At 42.6% G+C, this 22817-nt stretch overlaps 1 protein-coding gene across 7 annotated transcripts in view; it reads left to right on the forward strand.

Annotated features, from left to right (window-relative positions):
* Positions 1–20672, forward strand: part of usp2a (ubiquitin specific peptidase 2a) — a 57086-nt gene extending 36414 nt beyond the window's left edge. For all 7 annotated transcript variants that reach the window (XM_085380756.1, XM_085380757.1, XM_085380753.1 and 4 more), the window contains 11 exons: positions 10975–11025; positions 13649–13772; positions 14050–14161; positions 14253–14363; positions 15200–15264; positions 15424–15527; positions 15861–15941; positions 17043–17121; positions 17602–17706; positions 18093–18213; positions 19807–20672. In XM_085380756.1, the coding sequence (XP_085236882.1) occupies positions 10975–11025; positions 13649–13772; positions 14050–14161; positions 14253–14363; positions 15200–15264; positions 15424–15527; positions 15861–15941; positions 17043–17121; positions 17602–17706; positions 18093–18213; positions 19807–19891 (1038 nt within the window). In that variant the 3' untranslated portion in view covers positions 19892–20672. The remainder of the gene's footprint in view (positions 1–10974; positions 11026–13648; positions 13773–14049; positions 14162–14252; positions 14364–15199; positions 15265–15423; positions 15528–15860; positions 15942–17042; positions 17122–17601; positions 17707–18092; positions 18214–19806) is intronic.
* The last annotated feature ends 2145 nt before the right edge of the window (positions 20673–22817 follow it).

Genomic DNA, 22817 nt, shown 5'->3' on the forward strand with positions numbered 1-22817 from the left:
TGAATAATGGAGAGAGCAGAGAACCCTGCAACCCCCCAATCCAGTGTGATTTGGGAGATTTTCCTCAACAGTTCGTAAAAGCTGCTTTGCTCTGCCCTCTGGAGAGCTTCTAACTCATCCAAAATGATGTCATCAGTGTGGCTTTTAGTGGACAGCTTTACTGTTCCATAATGCACTAAACAAAGCCTTTAAAAGAACACGAGTTAGAATCTATGGCGGTCCAGTGGGTTAAAAAAAACTAAAACAAAAAAACCCCCCATTATTCTTGTGAATAATCACAAGAATAAATTAAGGAAAAGCATTTAATTGAAGTGGAAATAGCAAATAATTTAAGAAATTGGCTAACTACCATACAGTATTTTATTATATTTATTAAACAACTTTATTTTATTACATATGGAAGGAATTGTCAGGGCTCTGTGTGCGGGCAGGCAGAGATGAGGATCCAAATGCAGGACTCGAACACAGAATTGAAACTCAAAAAACCTCAGCTTTATTGCTGGCAGAAAAACAAACATGGAGTGAGGATGGAACACTGAGACCAAGGACACACAGGCATAAATCTGAGGGTTTTTTGAGTTTCAATTCTGTGTTCGAGTCCTGCATTTGGATCCTCATCTCTGCCTGCCCGCACACAGAGCCCTGACAGTACGACGCGACCACAAGATGGATCCAGCGGTCTTGGCCGGGGAGAGCGACCTCACACGTGCCCTACGCCTGGTGGACTGGGTAACCCACACCTCCAATGCACGAGCGAAGGTTGTGGGGATAAATGCCGTTGAGGCTATCCTGGCCGGAAATCCTTATCTCCACCAGGTCCGGGGATTTACAGACTTAATCGCTGAGCTGCATAAAGCCCGGGAAGCGGTGCAAGCTCGGGAAGTAGCGGATTCTGCCCAGCAACAATGGACTATGACCACCACAAAGCATCCGTCTCAGATTCACCCACCGGAGGTTTCACGGCCCGACCCCCCAGAGGATTTTCCCTGCCTGTCGGAGCCGTCAGCGGTGGGGAGGAAACATTCGCGCCACCGGCGCTTCACCCCACAGCCGGATTCAGGGACTCCTGTGCAACCAGCTGTGGTGAGTTTTAAGGACGCTGGTGCTTCTGGGACTGTGTTTTCTGGGGCTGTTCATGGGGAGGGTAAAGACAGTACACGGTGTTTACCTACCTTCGTGGTAACTAACCTCTCACAAGTAACTGACTGTGTTTCATCCACTCCACCACCAACTCCAGTCTCACTTCAACCTGTACATCAGCCTTTAGCCAGTTCATTAGCCCAGCCTGCATCTATTCCATTAGCCCGGTCACCCGCTCCCTCCATACTGGACGCTGTGTCTGTGCCACCCATTTTGAACCCCGTTCCTAGCACCCATTTTGAGCGGAGAGACAAACGCATTAAAACCACTCTAGTTTCTCAGAAACTGGCTAATTTAGAGACTGTTACTCGCCCCAGGGCCTCCCCAGAGGCTGGGTCTCAGCCCCCAGCAGACTCTGGACCCCTGGCGGTCAAGAAGCCTGCTGAGGACCGCACCCAGCCGTCGCTGCCTGAGCAGACTCAATGCTCTGTGCAGCTGCAGTCTGCCATGTGTTTGCCAGAGGCCCGTGTGCCTACTGGTTCTGTTCTGTCTCTGCCAGAGGTCTCCGCACCTGCTGGTTCTGTTCTGTCTCTGCCAGAGGCCCGTGTGCCTGCTGGTTCTGTTGCGTCCCTGCCAGAGGCCCGTGTGCCTGCTGGTTCTGTTCTGTGTGTGCCAGGGGCTCCAGTGCCCACTGGGTCTGAGACTGTTTTTGCTGGGGGGCCCGAGGAGCCCGTCCAGCCACCAGCTGCAGTCTCATCACCAGCTGCAGTCTCATCACCAGCTGCAGTCTCATCACCCTCGCCTGCTGCGGCCTCAGAGTCTTCGGCCTCGCCTGGTCCGGTTTCAGCATCTGCTTTGTCTTCATCCTCGTCGCCTGGTCCAGCCTCTGCTTCATCCTCGTCTGGTCCAGCCTCTGCTTCATCCTCGTCTGGTCCAGCCACTGCTTCATCCTCGTCTGGTCCAGCCACTGCTTCATCCTCGTCTAGTCCAGCCACTGCTTCATCCTCATCTGGTCCAGCCACTGCTTCATCCTCGTCTGGTCCAGCCTCCGTGTCTTCATCCTCGTCTGGTCCAGCCTCCGTGTCTTCATCCTCGTCTGGTCCAGCCTCCGTGTCCTCATCAGCTTCGTCTGGTCCAGCCTCCGCCTCGTCTGGTCCAGCCTCCGCTTCGCCTGGGGCTGCAGGGGCCACGCAGCCTTCAGGTCCCCTACTACCACCTCCACATCGTCGGTCATCTGCCAGGCCGCTTGTTGGGCATCTCCGCCACCGTGGACGCCCTCCTGAACGCCCTCCTGAACGCCGCCACTACCTTCCACGTGGCCGGCCTCCGGACTTGTTTCCACGCCGCTGTTGCCGTCCGCACGGTCGGCCCCCAGAGCTGTTTCCACGCCGCTGTTGCCGTCTGCACGGTCGGCCCCCAGAACTGTTTCCACACCACTGCCTACTGCGTGGCCGGCCTCCGGACCTGCCCCACTGCCGCTGCCTTTCACACGGTCGGCCCCCGGAACTGAACTGTTTTGGCCTCCGGGTCGGCCCCCTGACCTTGTCCGTCTGGGCCTTTTTGGACTGTGTCCCTCCGTCCTGGACCCCCACCGCCCGCCCTGGTCGGGTCGTTTTCTGTTTTTTGGTTCGTGGGGTTTTTTTTTGGTTTTGGTCCGTTTTTGTGTTTCTGTTGGGCTGTCTGGTGCCAGCCCTTGAGGGGGGGGTACTGTCATGGTCCTGAGTCTGAGGACTCAGTGTTTTGTGTTTCCTTATGCTTTTGTTCATTCCGAGTGTGTATTCTGTTGTGATTTTGCCATTTGTTAGGTTTCTGTTCTTTGCCTGCCTGCTCCCACTTCTCTGTGTTCCCTCTGTCTGTCCATGGTGTTATTGTGTCTGCTCATGAGTCTGCCTGTCATGTTCAGTGTCCTGTCTGATTCTCTGTGTCTGTTAGTTTCCTGTTTTATTCTGAAAGTTCATGTCTCATGTCAGTGTGTTCAGTTTTACCTCTCCCCTGTCTCGTTAGCCTTATTGCTCCCAGCTGTGTCTCCCTCCTGTGGCCCATTCCCTGATTACTCCCCGTGTATTTAAGCCCTGTGTTTTCCTGTGCTCTCTGTCGCGTCGTCTGTTTAGTTCCATGTCAGTCTGCATTATTCTGTTACCTGGTATTCATTCTGCGTCTCTCTGCCATCTCTCTTTGTGCATTTCGCTCCTCCTCCCGTGAGTGTTTGGTTTAAGTTTTGTTCTTTAGTTTTCCCAGTTTAGGTTTGTTTACTCCCCGCTCTGCTCTTCCTGTTTTGTCACCTTCTCACCGCTGTAAATAAACACTCACTCGCACCCCAGCCGGTACCTGCATTTTGGATCCTTTTTTCAATACACCACACGACTGCTGTGCAGCCGTGACAGGAATTTTCTTCCAAAATGTCATTTCAAAACAGTCTGGGTTTTTCCCCTGTATTGTCACTTTTTACTATATGACTTAACCTCCCAGCCTTTTTTACATGGTTCCTGCCTCTTTCTGATATTTTATGTTTCATGTAATATTTTCATCGAAAACACATATTAATTATTTTTGTTATTATGGGATGACAGGATTGAAATGCTGACTACCAAGACTAAATAACTTGTGTTTTCAGCTTCTAAAACTTGTCAAAAGTCACATCTGCTCCAAGTTATTCAAAGCCATTTCTCCCAGAAACACACATACACACACCTCACTCTCTCTCTGAGAGCGAGATCTCTCTATGCTCAGTCCTGTCACAGTGATGTCACAGTGTCCTCTAGTTTTCTATTCTGCAAAAAAATAAATAAAAATAAAAACAGTGTTGCCACGGTGACAAAGCCAAGATGTTATTTCACTGTTATGAGTTGCACTGGGCTGGCCAAAGCATCAGTCAATTGTGAGTGGACAAGCAGCCATTACTAAAAACAAGGCAGCTATTTTTGGTAGTGACCGTGGCATTACTCAGCAATGTCCACATTCCAGTTGTGTGTGTGTGTGTGTGTGTGTGTGTGTGTGTGTGTGTGTGTGTGTGTGTGTGTGTGTGTGTGTGTGTTATGAAATAAAATTTGCAGCAAGCACAGAGGATTTGTCCTCCATCCTGTCATCGCTGAGATAGTGGCGAAATCACAGCAGGAAGTGTGTGCATGTGTCTGTGTATTTATGTTATATGGCCGTGGCTAATAAAATGTTCCAGTCACTACAGAGGAATTTACAGAAAGGGGGATTTAGGTAAGCTGTAGTTAATTAAACTGCAGATATTCCCCTCCCCCATCCTGTATGACTGTGTTATTGGTGAATCAGAGGCAGATGGCAGGGGTTATTTATATAAGAGCAGAGAGTTTCTCCTATAAAAGCATCATAACAAGATGAGCTGGAGGCGCACGTTACTCGTGAACAAACAGAACACACTTCCAATCATGTGAAGCTACAGAAGGCTGGCAGCAGAGCTCAGGGTGGGAGTAGTCACTTTGATTTCTGTTGTCACATTCAGCATTCTTTCTCCCAGCATGCATTGCAAGCGAAGCTCTTCTGTGCGCAGCTGAAACAGCAAAAAATTCCATCAGCAGCTACAGTATTCTTAACATCAGTTTAATATGCACTATCAGTTATTTCCCCCCCTATCAACAGTGACTCAAAGTGTGCAGAGTGTGTTTACAGCTCATTATAATGAACCCATGGAGATTTAAGACCAAAATAATGTAGCCATTGTTTAGATTTCTGGATTCCCTATTCGGTCTCAGTGGTCTCATTAAACTTGTTTCCAGTGCCAACGAGCAGCTGTTTCTGGGGAAAAAAAGATCTGATGAACCTGCTTCACACTTTTTGCTTTTTGCTGATGAACAAATCTATTTCTCAGGAGTTTGTTGAAAAAAAAAAACAGCACTAAAAAGAATGAAAAGCAAAAGGACGGGCAATAATGGACTTGAATCTGTGAAGAAGGTAGAACATTGACACCATCTGAATCATAATGTTACTGTAATGGAGCTGCTGAATGTGTAAGTTAACACCATAATAATTTTACAAGCATAGCCTCTGCTCAATTCCATCTCCTTAGGTCTGTTCTTGGACTCTTAACACTGTAGCTTTGCCTCATTCACAGTTCAGAATAAGCCCTACTTATTGTATGTACTGAGCCTTGGTGCAGCCTCACCTCTAGCTTTCTTCTGATAGGTTTCTCCTTATGAAGTGAGGGTGTATTTGATAGCCAGTCCCACCTGTACCTGAAATGAAAAAGTTCCAACTGTGACTTCATACATACTTTTCCTTCCAGAGCCTCTCAGAAAACGTCCTGCTCTGGTAGTAATGATGTAAGTCTGTTGCCAGTTAAACCCTGACAGTTTGACTGTTAAGCCTGTTCACGTGCGACCGTAGGAAGTGTTGATACCATTATGAATGGTCACTGGGTTCAGGAAGGTCATTAGGTACGTGATGTGTGGTGACTCATATATTGGTTGTCAGGTCAATTCCAGGGTGAAGTTGAACACGGGATTGAGTGTGTGTGAGTGATGAGCGGTCTCTGGCCTCTCAGGCATCATCTAGTTTGTGTTCAGACCCAGAGAGGAATTTGAACACTTCAGCAACTGAAATAGGAGAACATCTAAAGTAACAAACTGTAAACGGCACCTTTACCTGCAGTTTGACGTGTCCTGGACCAAATCAGTGAAAGCTAACTCTCCTTCCCATGCTGCTTTTGATTTAATCACTAAACGGTTTGGTGAGCTTGCCTTCTATGCAATTTGGCTGATTTTCATTGTGGTCCTGTTACATAGCACTCTCATTTACCACAGGTGAGGGTAACAGCCAGCACATGAGTACATACCCACAGCCATCAAAGCCCTGAATAGACAGGCTCCTGGGTATTTATCTGACCTCTTGCAGCTTTTTTGTGCCCTCTAGATCTCTTAGATCAAAAGATCTTTTACTTTTAGCCAGACCAAGGGTAGGCTGGTTCACAGAGGCAAATGAGCATTTGGGGTCGTAGCCCCTAAACCAGGGGTCAGCAACCTTTAACACCCAAAGAGCCACTTGGACCCGGTTTCCACACAAAAGAAAACACTGGGAGCCGCAAATACTTTTTGACATCTAAAATGAAGATAACACTGTATATATATATTTTTTTTACCTTTATGCTTTGTGTGAACAACTAAAGTAAGTAAGTAAAGTTTATTTATTAAGCGCTTTTAACAGACAGGCATTCACAAAGCGCTGTAAACAATTCAATCAATAGACATTATACACAATGTAAAAGATCAAATGTAAATAATGTAAAGAATATAAAATACGTAGATCAACAAAAGGCTTGTTTGAACAGAAAAGTTTTTAACTGCTTTTTAAAAGAATCCACAGAGCAACTAAGGTGTGTTGCTTATGAAATCCATGAAGTGCTACAGAGAAAATTACATTTTATTTATGTAATTAACACATTTTGAACTCTTAAAGAAATATAACAAAGGGAAAGACAGCCAGCTGAACTAAAATGATCCATGTAGCAAACAAAAACTGTTGTGAGCCGCCACCCTCATATCACCTTTGGGCTTTTGGAGCCTTGACCTGACTTTTAAAAAATTATTGGAAAAAAAGCACTATGCTGCTAAAAAAAATTGATATTTGCAAAATTCTGCCTAAATATGTATTTTAAATGGTTAATGTGTGTGGCGGGGCGTGGTCTGCAGTGCCGCTGCATGGGAGTCGGACGCACCTGAGCGGCACCCGCAATCACACCTCGCCACCTTAAAGTCTGTGCTCTCTCTGCTGTTGTGTTGTCGGGCTGTGAGCTGAAAAGCTACCCATATGGAAAAGATATATATAAATCTTATAAACTTTGTATCTGTCTTGTGTGAAACTTGTATGAAAAGCATATAAGTGTGAAAACAGATATAAGATCCCTTGAAAAATTATATAATGAAACTTGTATATTTCTGATACTTACTTAAACAATGTATGAAAGTAATGCGAAAGTGGCCACTTTCATGAGTAAATCATGTAAGCCTTATATGATTTACTCATGAAAGTGGCCACTTTCATGAGTAATCACATATAAGTTTTTACTATTTCTTTTCCGTATGGGTACAGCCGGCTGTATGCGTACAGCAACCCTGTGTGAAAAGTGGTCAATAAAGAAATGTTGAAAAGCAGCGGGTCTGCCGTGGTATGTTTACAATGGAACTTCTGCTCCTGAACCTCTGCACACAGCGTCTGCAAATCGGGGCTGTACGAAGTGACTTTCATCTTTACGCAGGACTCTAAGCTGTCATCTGTGAGGCGTGAGCGGTGTTTGTTTTTAACATAGTTCACGGTGGAGAATAGCTGCTGACATAATGTGGATCCGAAGATCCATAATTGGCCTACCTGGAGTTGAAAGTCTCAATAAATGCTGGCGTTTCGGTGGGTACGCCAGCTTCCGCGAGTGTGCCGCTTATTTTGAGCAATGAAAAATAAGAAAATATAATTTTATTTTTATATTTCAATATCACAATAATCTTCCAGTTTAGAACTACAAGTTAAAAAAAGAACTAAACACAAATAAAATACACTTCAGCTAAATACTTCTAATTTATTTTTCCAAACCACCCGGTGCCGCAGTATAAGGACAAAAGTGCCACAGGTTGCAGACCCCTCGCCTAAACTGTGGCATAATCTACCCCTACACATCAGACAGCCTCCTACTGTTAGTCTTTTCAAACCTAAAACACATTTGTATTCACTGTCTTTTAATACAGTATGAGAGTTATTCGGTACTAGTTATTTTGTAATTCTGTACAGCAGGTTGCTGTTGTATTCAAATGTGCCATATAAATTTTTAAAATGAGCCGAACAAAACAGTGAGCTCAGGTGACTGATGTCAGTCTGCCGACACTCTCAGTGCCTAAAAACACAAGTTTACCCACACGTTTTTAGTGAGTGTGTTTTCACAGTGACTATAAACACGATTAGTACAGCAGCACTCTGGTTGATGGAGCATTATGCACAGTGAATTCAGTCCTACGCGTCTTTGTAAAAATGCTTCTGCCTTTTAGCCAAGGGCACCAGTGCATTCCTTATCCACCCCCGTCTTCTTTGTTTGTTCTTCCTCTGGTTACACTATTATATAACCACTAATCTTATGTAATGAAATTGAACTGCAGCGAGTGATGACATAAGTTCTTTAAAGCATTTCAGACCATTTTAAGATTCTGAAAACATGATAATATGCCGTGCCATCTGCTGTGTTTCACTGAGCTTAAATGTGTCTGTTTCATAGTTTCCTGCCTAAAGAACAGTGAAAGTTACAGTATGAATTAAACTCGGTGAGGTACAGTGACTTTGCTGTTGTTGATCAGATCTCAGCCATCTGGGAGTGATTACCCAGAGAGGAAGCAGCTGTGAAATCACAAAAACAAGCTTCTGTCTACAGATAATGCTCACCAGGAAATGCCTCCTATATGGCATTCTTAGAGGGACACAGCGCAAGGTCAGGTCTCTAGATTCATGAGGATATCATTAAAGTGCAAATTCAGCCTCAAACACATCAGCACTGTTGGCAGTGGCGAAGTAGCTCACAATCCCGGCTTATTCAGCAGAAAGACTGCCAGATTAATGGATACATATTCAGTTATGTAAGGATTTTCACCCATTGGATTCAGTAAAAAAAGAATCACATTCTGTGGGTGTGTATATGTGTGTGTGGTTCCTCATTGATTGATTTTTTTTTTTTTTTTTTTTTTACATTTACTAATAAATCTAAATGCCATTTTAACTCATCTAAAAGCAAGAAAAGTACTGGAAACAGTCAGCATTCAGCACGGTGTAACAGATGGTATTAAATCTTATGTGTTCAAACTTAAGTTCCATTTCAAACTGTTAATTGCATTCTTACATCATATTTAAAAATTGCTGAAATGTTTCAAAAATCCACCATGCTGTCACGGTCTGGCTGGCAGACTGTGGGGAGATGGGGAAATAGGACCCAAACGCCGGACTCTTCAGTGCAACAGTGTTTATTTACAAGGTGGTGAAGTAAACAACAATGAATCCCCAGTTTCCCAGACTCCCGTGTAGTGTCTTCTTCCCTAAAGTCCCCGTGTAGTGCTCTCTGCTCCAGTGTCCCTGCACTCCCCGTGCTCACTGCTCCTTCTTGTCCCACACTCCTCCTGAGGGGAAAACAATAGAGGCAGCCGTTACACACTTGTCCCAGCAGGCATACACTCAAACTTGACTATGCTAGAAGACTGACGTGTAGTCCAACGCAATAATCCCGCATCGGTGGAAGCTCCATCGCTCATCTAAATAGCTCCCCCGACGAGCCCAGATGAGGAGCAGGTGTGCGGCCAGGACTTCGGGTGTGGCCAGCCCTCAAGTTAGGCCACGCCCCCAGGGCTGAAGGTGCCTGTAACTTGGCCACAGCAGATAGGCAATACACACACATACCTGCCTACACACAGATGTGCACAGGGGCAGTGCAGACAACACACCTAATAATAATAATAATAACAACAACAACAACAACAACAGTCATAGTCCCCCACTGCCCACGGACCCCAAGTCCCCAGAGCCGGGTCCGTGACACATGCATAATAGTGCACCCACAAGATGTCAGATTAGCAGGGCTTCAGTCCTTCTGTCCTTAAAGGTTAAAATCTACACACATACACACCTGTCCAGCATTCGGTAACACATTAGTTAAGACATTGCATGTCTAGACCACACAGGTTCTGAAGAGAGTGCACCTGGATTATTGTTGTTGTTGTTGGCCTTTGTCTGCTACTCGCGGCTAAAAATCTTTAGCAAAATCAGCTAGCTGAGAGAAGCTGAAGATAAGATGCTGACTCAAGATTGCATAAATAAACAATTCCAGCAATTAGAGAAGTTTTCAAAGAAAGTGTCTTGATGCATGCTCAATCATCCAGGTAAGTAAATCCCAAAAGGTTGATTCAGTTCATCTGGACTTAGCCTTTTCAATGGGAGAAACATTTCATCACTCTTCCAAGTGACAGAAACGACGATACCCATTGAAAATGCTACGTCCAGATGAACAGAATAAACCTTTTGGGCTTTACTTACCTGGTTTTATCTTTAAAATTCTAATACTCTGTAAAGTATTGCTAAATGCCTATACATAAATGGTAACTTTTATTTTGAAACTCATACAGTTACAGCATGTGATAATGGTGTCTAGTGCAAAAAGGACACGCCAAAGGATACTGACAAATTCCTTGGACTATTTTAAAAATCTAACATTTCACAACCACCAACCAGTGGAGGCTTTTATTTTTGAGAATTCAGCATGTTTTAAATAACATTGGTATTCCAAGAAGGAACCGGACACTTTGGTTATGAAAATTTAACATAAGTCATCCTGAAAACATCTGGTGTATAACTGTGGGCTTTCATTTTTAAAGTCTGACACACACTAAGACTTTCCTGTTAGTCACTATTAAGGCCTTTGCACTGTAAACTGTTCCATTCCATTCTAACTCAGTGCAGACAAAGCTCCACACTAAGCTAGAAGGACTTTGTTAGATTTGGTTGAGTAGTGTTATTTCTGAAAACAGCTGGCTGTGACCAATAGTTAACTGGTGTTGTACTTTAATGCACTACAAATTATTAATTTAACTGACTAGTATTTCTTATGCAGCATGGACAGTGACACGAGAGATAACGTTGATGCTGGGAATGGGAATCTTCTGTTTGGAGATTCCTGAAGGCTAAACACTACCAGAAAAAGCTGAATGCTTCAGTTCATTCATTCAAACCGCTACATGGAGTGCTCTTCAAGTGTTTTTGCTTCAGGAATAAAATGAAACATTTTAGTACTGTCAGTGGTGGTTGGGAGTCACCAGCCCTCACTGGTCTGATCAAAAGACTGTACATATGATCTGAAAATGGTGTTTTGTTTTGTTTTTAAATTTGATATTTATTTATTTATATTTTCAGAATTCAAAGAGCGCCCAAGGCCTGGTGGGACTGAAGAATTTAGGAAACACTGTAAGTACAGCAGCCACATGCTATACATGTAATTACATCTGTTGTGAGACTAACATCTTGAGTAGTGTTGCTCTTGTTCTCAACTGATTTGCAATAGCTTTCCAAAAATCCAGTGAGTGTCACTGTAAGCACAGTGTGTTGCGATCTGTTCGGTCTGCCAGGCAACAAGCATAAGGACGACTCCTAAAATAAACTGTGCACTGTGTTGTGTGCTTGTATAGAGTAACCTAATCAGAGAGCTCTGAACTATGGACCAGAGAGATCTCATTCCCTCCCTCTCTGACTGGCTTGTTCTTACCAAGCTGCACATGTGTCACATGAACACGTGACATGAGACAGTGCTGTGATACTTCTTTGTACCCAGGAGTTACACTGCTGCTTCTCTGCTTCTTTAAACATTCATCAAGGACAAATGACTTCACATTTACATTGAAAAATCCTTCTCTTACATAATATGTAGATTTAGCTTTTATTACATGACTGTACACCACCTTTTTTCAAAATGATGTGAACAGAGTTCTGGCGAAAACACTTGATTGCCTTTGTTCTATGAACTTGATGATGCTCAAGTCTGAGGAGTAAATCTGAGTTGCTTGGCTTTTCACTAAGACTTAGAACAGTTAAAGTAAAAACAAGTATTTGTACAGTGAGGTTAGCAGATACCCAGCTATGATGTGCTCACCCGAGGAATTAGTGCACAAATCACATTCTGTAAAGTCCCAACTTTTTATTCTTACTCTTTGAGCACACCGAAGTCAAACAAGACAGCATATTCTTCAGTGAGCTTTGAGTGCCTATATGGAGATGTTGTTATCTTTATACATGCTAGCTGTTTTTTTCATCTAACTCTAGGCAAATAAGCACATCACTCAAAATGTTGAAGTATTCGTTCAAGCTGTTAAGCTACTGTTTTGTCATCTTTTAACACTGCAAATTGCGCTCAGAAATATATTTTGGTAACATATTGGAACAACATTAGAAATCACTGTTAGACATGATGCAGGGTGTCTGCACATCTTCAGAAAGGCCTAGAATGTCTTAATTGTGAATTATCTTTTATTAAAACACCTTTAAAAGTTTTCAGCCATCTTAAGTTCAGTTTAGATCTCAGTTCATCTGGTTGAGCTGGTAACCAATATACCAACAATATACCTGCCACATTGCTTGTGTGTCATTCCCCCATGCTCCCTTTCTGCTTTCTTGTCTGTCCTGTATCTTATCTACTAAAGGATAAATGGCAAAAATAAATCTTTAGAAGAAGGGCAGCTCTCCTGTTGGTTTGTGGTCATGGGATGCTGCGGGTTTAACCCAAAGACTTTGTATGAAGGTTGGCCTTAGCCTCCAAAACATTCACCCCCTGTACAGCTGTTATGAAGTAGAAATGATCTGTCACAGCTAAATCCATTTCCTGTGCCATTTTCAATGCTGCAGAGTTGGACATTGTTACATTATAGTCTATGGGGATTGACTTACTGTTTGAGACCAGCATCTGTTGACCAATAAAACAACTGCAACTCTTAGCATGTGTCCATATTGGCTTAATTTTCAGCCATTTAGTAAGCAAGAAGTTGCTGCTTGATATAATAGCAAAGTTGAGTCCTGATGATTAAAGTTTGTAGATGTTTCTGGAACAAACAACATTGCCTGTCAAAGGTAGGTAAAGGATTTTTGAAACTAGTGCTAATATTTGGTGATTTTAAAATGCCATATTCCAATATATATGCCAGTATTTCTTTTCCATTTAGACATGGCAAAAGGATTTCCCTAAATTTGTTATGTGTAGTTATTTATTTACTCGTGTACATTCTGCCCGACTGTGGTCAGATCAGCTGTTTGGTGTGAGTGTGGCATTCCAAACAACATGCCAGCAGTAGCATATTGCTGGTTTCAGCCAATAATATCAGATAAATTGGTCAGGCTTTCAGGAGTTTGACATTTGGGTGAACAAGGTGGTTGTCTGTTTATATTAACAAATACATTCAGACAGTTTTTCAATTCAATTCAATTTTATTTATATAGCGCCAAATCACAACAAAAGTCGCCTCAAGGCGCTTCATAGATACAGAGAAAAACCCAACAATCATATGACCCCCTATGAGCAAGCACTTTGGCGACAGTGGGAAGGAAAAACTCCCTTTTAACAGGAAGAAACCTCTGGCAGAACCAGGCTCAGGGAAGGGCGGGGCCATCTGTTGGGGTAAGAGAAGGAAGAAAGGATGAAAGACATGCTATGGAAGAGAGACAGAGGTTAATAACAGATATGATTCAATGCAGAGAGGTCTATCAACACATAGTGAGTGAGAAAGGTGACTGGAAAGGAAAAACTCAATGCATCATGGGAATCCCCAGCAGCCTACGTCTATTGCAGCATAACTAAGGGAGGATTCAGGGTCACAGTTTTTAATACAGTTTTTCCTGTATTAATTTGACCTTATTGTTCATTTTGAACTGACAACAGTGTGTTTGTTGCTTTTGATGTCCATGTCAAGTTTGGTCTTAAATCTTATTAATTAGGACTTGAATAGTAATACGTTTAACTTAACAGTATTAATTAAGTAAAAGCATAAACTGATTTGATTATAGCATCTGGAATCAAACCGTTTTCTCTGCTTTGTCCTGACAGTGTTTCATGAACAGTATCCTGCAGTGTCTTAGCAACACACAAAGCCTGCGAGACTACTGCCTGCACAACTCCCACCGCAGAGACCTTAACAACAACAGCCGCACCAACACAGCCCTCATGGAAGGTGAGAGACATGTCACACAGGCCCCTTAGAGTCCAAAACAAACTCTCCTCACAGCGGTCCACCAGCAGCACACTCATTCCCCCCTACCCCCCGCATCTCTGTAAGATTTGCACATTTCACCTGAAAGCATGTTAGAAGAGGTAAAAACAAGAGTGGTTTTCTTGGTCTTTTAAGAGTTTGCATGAAAAAGAGTCCTACCTTCATTTCATTCCACTGTGACACAAGCATTTTACGTCCCAGTATGTGTGAATAACCTTAGCTGCTGCTGTGTTGGTAGAATTTGCCAAGCTGCTACAGACCATGTGGACATCATCCAGCAGTGAGGCTGTCAGCCCGTCCGAATTTAAAACACAGATCCAGAGATATGCTCCCAGATTTGTGGGATACAAGTAAGCTTTGTAATCATTTTATTTTTTATTTTCTGTTTTTTTGTGACCTGATTTTGATTTTCATAGCCCTAACTGTTTTGGTGTATCACAGCCAACAGGATGCTCAGGAGTTCCTGCGCTTCCTCCTGGACGGCCTGCACAACGAGGTCAACAGGGTCACTGTGAGGCCGAGAGGCACTGTGGAGGACTTCGACCACCTGCCGTGAGTAATCAGACCGACACGTGCGCGTGTACCTGCACTGAGTCACACTAACACTGTTTTGTTTTGTTTTTAAAAGTGGACTTTGTTAGCTGGAGATGAGGATGTGTTTGGAAGTTTCACAGATGAACAGTACAACTGTTTATTGTATTTTATTAGCGTTTTTACTCATACGTAACCAGCCTGAATCACATTAGCTTAGTAATTCAAAAACATCAGGGCCAAATCTCTGAATAGGTTATGTGCAGCGTACAGTATGAATACAAGCCCCAAACCAAGACAGCACTAATCACTGAGGCCTCATCATTAATCTTTAATTCAAGGCCATGTGCAATAGTTTCACCTCCCATGCTGATTTGTTTCCTCTCTGGGGGCCACAAGCACTTAATGCTCCAGTTTTTCATTGATATAATTAACAGTTATCTAACCACGGTTTGTTTAAGGGTCAGAGTTAATTCCAGCAACTTCCAGTATTGCCCTAAAAACACATCCTCTCTGCTGCACTGTTAAAACTGCAGGAAAATATCTGCACACAGCATGAAAAAGTGTTTCACAGGAGGAAGTGTTTCTGTAAAGCATCTTTTTAATCCCCTAAAATGGTTCTTGGACACCTTGGTAGTTAAGATAAATTAGGCCAGGTTCTCTTGTTGCTTTTTGTTATTTTTGAAACCCTTTTACAGTGTCACAACAGCTCAGTATGATTTCCCCCATCTTAGCCATCTTCCTAACTATCAGCTGCCTGCTGGGGGCTCAGGCATTACATATGTACATGAAGTGTAAGCCTTACACTTCATGTAAGGCTTACACTTTCTAACTTCTAACTCATACTCCCCCCTCAGAGATGAGGAGAAAGGGAAGAAGATGTGGAGTAAATACCTGGAGCGAGAGGACAGTAAGATAGTAGGTGAGTAAATGGGCTGCAGCTCAGTTTTATTTGTCACCAATGTGAAAATTCACCTTGCACATACAAGACATAAACAGAACGTGGTTAAATGGAAATGAAAAGGAAGATAAACTTTCTCATCTGTTTCTTTGATGTACTCTTTGATCTGTGCTTCTCCAGACCTGTTTGTGGGACAGCTGAAGAGCTCATTGACCTGCAGCCACTGTGGTTTCTGCTCCACTGTCTTCGACCCCTTCTGGGATCTCTCTCTGCCTATCGCCAAGGTTAGACCACAGACTCACAGGTCCAGACAGGGACCTGTGTTTGTCCTTCTTACGTAACGCGTACCAGAAGGGCAGCAGACACAAATGTCAGCACAATCAGTGTATGAGTGTGTGTGTGTGTGTGTGTGTGTGTGTGTGTGTGTGTGTGTGTGTGTGTGTGTGTGTGTGTGTGTGTGTGTGTGTGTGTGTGTGTGTGTTTTATGATGATTTGCACTAAATATTGAAACACTTCCTGTGTCCACAGCTCCTAATATGAGCTTCTTCATTTCTTTCCTGTCTCTATTTGTTTTTGCTTCGTGTGTGTGAATGTAATGTGAATGCATCTGTGCTCAGAAGGGCTATGGTGAGGTGAGTCTGATGGACTGCATGCGACTCTTCACCAAAGAAGACGTCCTTGATGGGGATGAAAAGCCGGTAGGTGTTCACTGCTTGCACTGACAAAAAGAGCTTATGATAATCACCACTTTGACTTCATACTTTTCCTATCCAGTGTTGAGTTAGCACAGCTAACACAGAACATGAAATTTGTTTTATTTGTGCGTATAAGAGTTTATATTGTTTACTTTATAATTAAGCTAATTTCAGCTCCTTTTTTATTCTTAGACGATGACAGAATTGCATGATTCACAATTTAAAATAATCCCTATTAACATATACAGGGCTCGTTGCTGCCCCTAACTCAGTTGAGTTGATCCTCTGTTTGAAACAAGCTGCTTTAGTTCCTGTCCTTTTACGTCCACCCTTTCACTTCTATATTATTGGCTGCCCCTCGCCTGGCTTTAAGCCATTAAAAGAAGCCATAAGACTTCCTCCTGAACTTGCAATTGTAGGATTTCCAAAACCAAACTGCAAACCTAGAATTCAGTTCAATTTTATTTTTACAGTGCCAAATCACAGCAACAGTTGCCTCAAGGCACTTTATATTGTAAGGTAGACCATACAACATAAATACAAGTAAAAAACACAATTCTCAAAACAAATTCATACTTTGACGCACAAAGTGCACAACAATATGTTTACATCTGAATGAATCATAAATGACAGTAGAACTGTTTTTACAAATGTAAAGGTGTTGTTGGTCATGTTTAATGTGAGCATCCAGCAGTGTGACAGGACAAATATAAAAATAAGAAAAAACTGTATTTCTTCAGAAACTCTTCATATACATGTAATTAGAGGAGTTACACTGCCCTACAAAGGCAGAGCAAAGTAACTGCAGAAGCAGCAAATTTAGGAAAACTGGTTTGGAATTTTCCTGTTCAACAACAAACTGTAAAATGCTTATAAAGTAATTCAAATTAAAAAATCCCTCCCACAGAACTTACACAGCATCTAAAAGGGAAACTATCTATAAACTGCAGTTTGTTTTATGCTCAGTACAAATGTAAGCTGCACATAGATGGTCAGAGATAGTTTAGACTGAGTGAGTAACTTGTGCTTTTTATCTTGTGTGGTGGTTCCTCTATGATTCCTGTTCTTAAACACTGACTGATCTTATTCTGTTTCTTCTCAAAGACGTGCTACAGATGTAAAGCCAGGAGGAGATGCACTAAAAAGTTCACAATACAGAAATTCCCCAAGATTTTAGTGCTGCGTATCCTTTGCTTTATTCATCACCTGCTGTGATGCTGTGCTGAGGCATGTGGGGTAGCTGAATGCTTTATTGAGATTTTATGACTTACTGCTTTGTATTCTGTTCTACTGAATTGCAAAAAGTGTTTTTCTAGTAATTAGCTGACCCTTAGCTATTCTGTTGCAGCTATGACAATAGCTGCAATAGAAAAGTGCTGTGAACAGTTAGCAGCAGACAGCTCTGCCATGGAGGCAGGAAGTTGTCATGTGTGTAAGCCCAACAGTATAATTAAGTGAGTGAGCGCTGACAGTGCACATGATCAGATGTTTTAACGAGCTGCTAATTGGCTGTTATGAATTTGTCAAGTCACTGAGGTGATGGATGTGTCATTCTAAAGCCTCAGTGGAGTGAAGCCGTTCCGAGTAGTCATGTTGAATGTTGGCTTGATGTACAGTTTACTGTATGCAGAGCATCTGTTCCTTGACTCCCTTTCCTCTAAAGACCTGAAGCGCTTCTCTGAGGCACGAAGAACCAGCAAACTGTCCACATTTGTTAACTTCCCCATGAAGGATCTTGACCTGCGGGAGTTTGCCTCTGAAAACAGCAGTAAGTAATGAGCTTGTACTCTCCACGAGTGGACTGCCACAGAACGCTATGTTTACACTAAATGTAGAACTTTTCTCTCTGGCTCACAGAGAAGTTTATTCAGTGTTTAGGTGTGAGCTAGTTTCTGCCTTTGTGCTGTGAGGCAGCAGTTCAAGCCAATGCCCCAGATCTACAACATTAAACTAATGGTTTCTACATGAAACTATTCTCCATTCAGATTTTTTTCTAGTTCCATTATACTTTAATGGAGTATAATGGAACTAGATGGCCCCATATTCAAGTCATGGCCCATTGTGGTGAGCAATCACTACAGGCTATTGAGACAATATCTAGATTTGATTTTTGGGTGAACTGTCCCTTTAAACATGTGTTTTGTCGCCTTGCAGTAAATGCAGTGTACAACCTGTACGCAGTGTCCAACCACTCAGGCACCACTATGGGCGGCCACTACACAGCCTACTGTCGCAATCCCAGCTCGGGAGAATGGTACACGTTCAATGACTCCAGGTAGGTTCGCCACAAATCTCACACAGACACACACATACACTTAGTGTTACTATGACAGTTCACTGTTCGTGTAGAAGATCATAGGAGCTGTGTGGAGAAGTCAGCTCGTTGATAATGATAATTTTACAGGCTGTTATTGCTCTCACAAGCACACAAACACCCCCTGGCTAAGATAACAGAGTTGAGGAGTGATAGTAAGAGTTGCGGGTGCTATCTGCTCTGCTTAGCATCCCGTTGGTCACTCCAGGCTGTTTCCTGCTGCGCTGCACTCATTCATACCCTTCCACGCTTCCTCTTACTCAACACTGTTGTCAGGTCTGATGCTGGTTCTCCGTCACTCTTGGGGGGTTGTACTACACATAGCTGATGACTACACATAGCTCACGCTGTTCTGTGTGTGTGTTTGGGAGTGTACAGCATGCACGCTGGCACTGAAACCATTTGATAGCTTCATGAAAGATAAATGAATTGATGATGATTCTGAAAGTTACTCCAGCATGGAAACAAAGCAAATTAGATTGACTAAGTGAATTTGTTTCCTTTACCTCCTCATACACTAGCATGCATACAGTATATATACATATGCATTACTGCAAAGTAAGATTAACCCTGTGAAGCCACCATAAAGAGGCAGTGAATCGTTAGTGTTGTTTTTCTTTTCTACCCGTGTGTGTCTGCTTTGTTCTAACATTACATCGGAAACTGAGCTACTCACGTTGGAGCTGATAAATCTTGAACAAAAGTAACTTTTACTATAACAGAAGACAGCCGACTGAGTGCACACTGATGATTTCAAGCTCAGAAAACAAGAACGCTTGTAGATTTCGACACTGTTCCACATTGCTGCATCAGCATAATGAGCAAGCTAGAAACAATTACAACTGTGTTACATTTAACAGATGCTTCGTACTGTATTCTACACTCACACAACCAAACAGATGTTTAAGGGAAGGCGTATGTCAGGCTGTAGCGTTGATTTAATGCTCTCCTATTAATCAAGCATCAAAGTCGTTCCTGGAAGGCATACATCATTTGTTACACATCCTCCTGGCATCAGCACTAGCCAACAGAATTAATCCATTTGGAAACCATGTTAGCACGTGGGCTCCCTCAGACTTGACATCTCATCTCAAAATCACCAAATTCAGACATTCTGCTTTTAATGCGGTGCTCTACTAAATGTACTCACACACATATGAGGCTCAGGTGGAGCTTTCAGCTAACTCAATTAGTCATTACATTCAAAGTCTGGGCAGGTTGTTTTAGACAGCAGTGTGTGACTGAAGTAGCAACTATAGTGCCTGACAGCTTCATTCCCTTCGTGCACTAACTTTCAATTTGACTTTTTATCCCATTTATCATGTTGTAATTTCTATTAGAGTAAGATAGGAGTTACACTATATGGCATCCTACTGCATACTAACTGCTCAAACAGACTGTGATTATGTCTACAGTTAATATCTATAAAGACACCCTATAGCTCACTCAGAGGATCATGAGATCATTTTTGCTTGAATAAAATATATAAATGATACATTATAAACAAGTGTTCAAAGGCTTAAGTTTAATTTTATTTTATTTATATACTTTCAGAGTAACGCCAATGTCCTCCAGCCAAGTGCGCAGCAGCGACGCCTACGTCTTGTTCTACGAGCTGGCTTGCTCCTCGCGGATGTGAAGCGTCGTAGAGGAGGGCAGGCCACAGCACCACTCTGACTCACAGACAGACACTGGACGGATGGACACGCAACACATGAAAGTGCTGTTGGAGCCTGGCCTGTTTGGAAATTTTACTTGGACATACATTACATGGCTCACACAAACACACACACACACACACATACACATCACTCCACAGAAACTGCTGGATGGGGGGACAGGCTGGAAACCACTGGCTTTTTTAATTCTGCTCTCCGTTTGTACTCCCACATGTTGCTGGTTGCGGGTGGACGTGCGTTTACTGTGTGTGTGTGTGTGTGTGTGTGTGTGTGTGTGTGTGTGTGTGTGTGTGTGTGTGTGTGTGTGTGTGTGAGGTTGACAGAGGGCAATAATCCCATCTGAGTGAACCAACCAGGTGACTCAGTCTCCATCTCAGAAGCCCCTCTCTATGCACTGCAAACTGAACTCTGGTCCTGACCACGCCTTTCCTTCTTCTTCGTCTTCTCTTTGTGATCTTCTTGTTTGCCTCAAACCATTAAAACTGAGACGACCCAGTTTATTATTTTTCTTCTTGCTTTCTTTCTTCACGTTTTTCTGCTTTGAATTCATGTTGAGGGTTTTCCATTGATAGTTTTTGGGGCGGGGTAGGGGTTAATAGAGGCCCCTAGCATCGTTACCATCCTGGACTGTGGATGTACAGTGTTTAGACCGTGTCTATAACTGGACTGGTCATGGATACGAGAAGCTTGCAGCCCACCGGCCTGCTTGGTTTTCCCTCCCACAACCCTCCAGCACTCCCAGGTCCCTATTAGCATCTCCATCACTCTCCTGTTTTTCTTTTGTTCTCTAAAAGTGGTTGGGAGGGTCGGTGGCACTGTGAGCGTGAAATGTTCCAGAGAAGAAGTCTGCCTCTAACTCGTGTTTTATTTTATTTGTTTCTCCCACGTGTGGCTGCTACTGATGTTTTTAAAGTGCTGTGAACGGATGAGCGCACGGTCCGCTAAGGGTCGGCTACAGATTAATAATACAGATGATAACGGTAATAATCCTCATTGTCAGTATGGGGTCTTTTCTTCCTCTCTTGTTTCATGCCATTGAACAACATGGAAAGAATGTTTTAAAAAACACTATATCTGTATATTTTTATATCCTGATGCAATATAGAGAATGTACTATTCAATGGTGCTGAAAATGACCCGTAACTGTTTTCAGTTGGTTTATTTACCAGGTTTCAAGAGAGAAAAAAAAGTCATTATTTATGCTTACAGGTGATAATGTGATGAGTCACACTTTTTAACTGTGGCAGTCAAACACATGACTATATATATATATATATATATATATATATATATATATATATATATATATATATATATATATATATATATATATATATATATATAAATAAAAGTGAGCGCAACAGTGCTTTTACTTTCTGTCTTTGTATTTTTTTGGTCTCTGCTAGAGAGTCTGCAGCTGCCTGAATCTGGTCTTATAGTTAAGACAGAGATAGCTACAATAATGTTTGTTGTTCCCAAAGAGAACATTTGTTCTAGTCACTACCAGTACAACCTTTATAACCAGCACATTCAACGGGTAAAATACGTTTTCTAAGTAAATATATTTCTAAAGGTGCTACTGGCATGAAATTCTCACCAGATGTTGGTAACAACCCATCCAATCCACACATGCAGAGAAAACAAACCGTAGATGTCCATAAATTATGTGTAGTAATGAGAAATGGGAACAGGGAAAAAGGACTGAGCATGGGAAGAAAGGGAAGTGCAGAAAGTCATGACAGCTGCTGAAATCTATCAGTAATTAGAAAGCAACGCTGCCACTTAGTGGAAATTAATATCAGCTAGTTCAGTCCCAGCTGATCCATTACAAAACGGTGTCACACAAGCACCATCTCATGATGGGTAAAACCAGCGAGCTCCCTCAAGACCTTCACCACATTATTCTTGCAAAACATACAGATGGCATCGGTTCCAGAAGTATTTCTAAACTACTGAAGGTTCCGGTGAGCAGTGTTGTGGCCATAATCTAGAAGTGGAAAAAACATCCACAACTAGGTGCTCCCCACACCAGATTTCAGACAGAGTGAAAATGATGAGAATCAGAAATCCAGGAACCTACAGGATTTGAAGACAGAATCACATTTAGAAATGCATATGACTGTTGGTGATGCCAGCTTCAAGATGCCTACTGTATGGAGAAACCAAAGGCTTTTGTATGGAGTATTAAATACATTCGGTAAGCATGTTCAATACTTATTTTACCTGCAGTACATAAAAGCACAACAAATCACTGATCGTGTGACCTGCACACTGCAGCATTAAGTGAATCTATATCTTTTAAATGTAAAATGTGGAACCGTGTATCTTCTACCTGAAAGTAACCATTCAGATTGATAGATTTCCATACTGTTCTGTTATAACTTATCTAATTCTACTTTGTGAAACAACTGATAGGGCAAACACATTGAGAAATCCAATTCACCAACTGCAAAAAGCAGAGCTGAAGCCAAGCAGACAGCTGCATCGACACTGTCAGGAAGCCTGTCAATGAAATTCCAAACTGTGAGCCTTTGCAAAGTTTAATGTGGTCTAATAATAGGAAGAATGTAGCACACAGAGTTCAGAGAGAAGTTGAGACAGGCGACTAGGGCAGTAGAGTGTGTAGTGAAGGAGGACATGCAGAGGGTTGGTGTGGCAGAGGAGGATGCCAGGATATAGTGAGATGGAATCAGACGATCTGCTGTGTCAACCCTTAAAATGACGCTGAAAGAAGAAGATGGTCTCATAAAGTTCACATGTATGATAAAGTACAACTAGCACTGAAGTACAAATCCAACAGTCAAATTAAACACTCAAGTGTATTTATTTAAACAGGCAACTGTGAGGCGTTCCTGTGAAAGTGCTGCAATATTCTAAAGAAATAAA

This window comes from Rhamphochromis longiceps, linkage group LG14 (genome assembly GCF_057381845.1).
Source record: "Rhamphochromis longiceps isolate RC_006_pf linkage group LG14, R_longiceps_female_GT1.1, whole genome shotgun sequence".
Classification (NCBI taxonomy): domain Eukaryota; kingdom Metazoa; phylum Chordata; class Actinopteri; order Cichliformes; family Cichlidae; genus Rhamphochromis; species Rhamphochromis longiceps.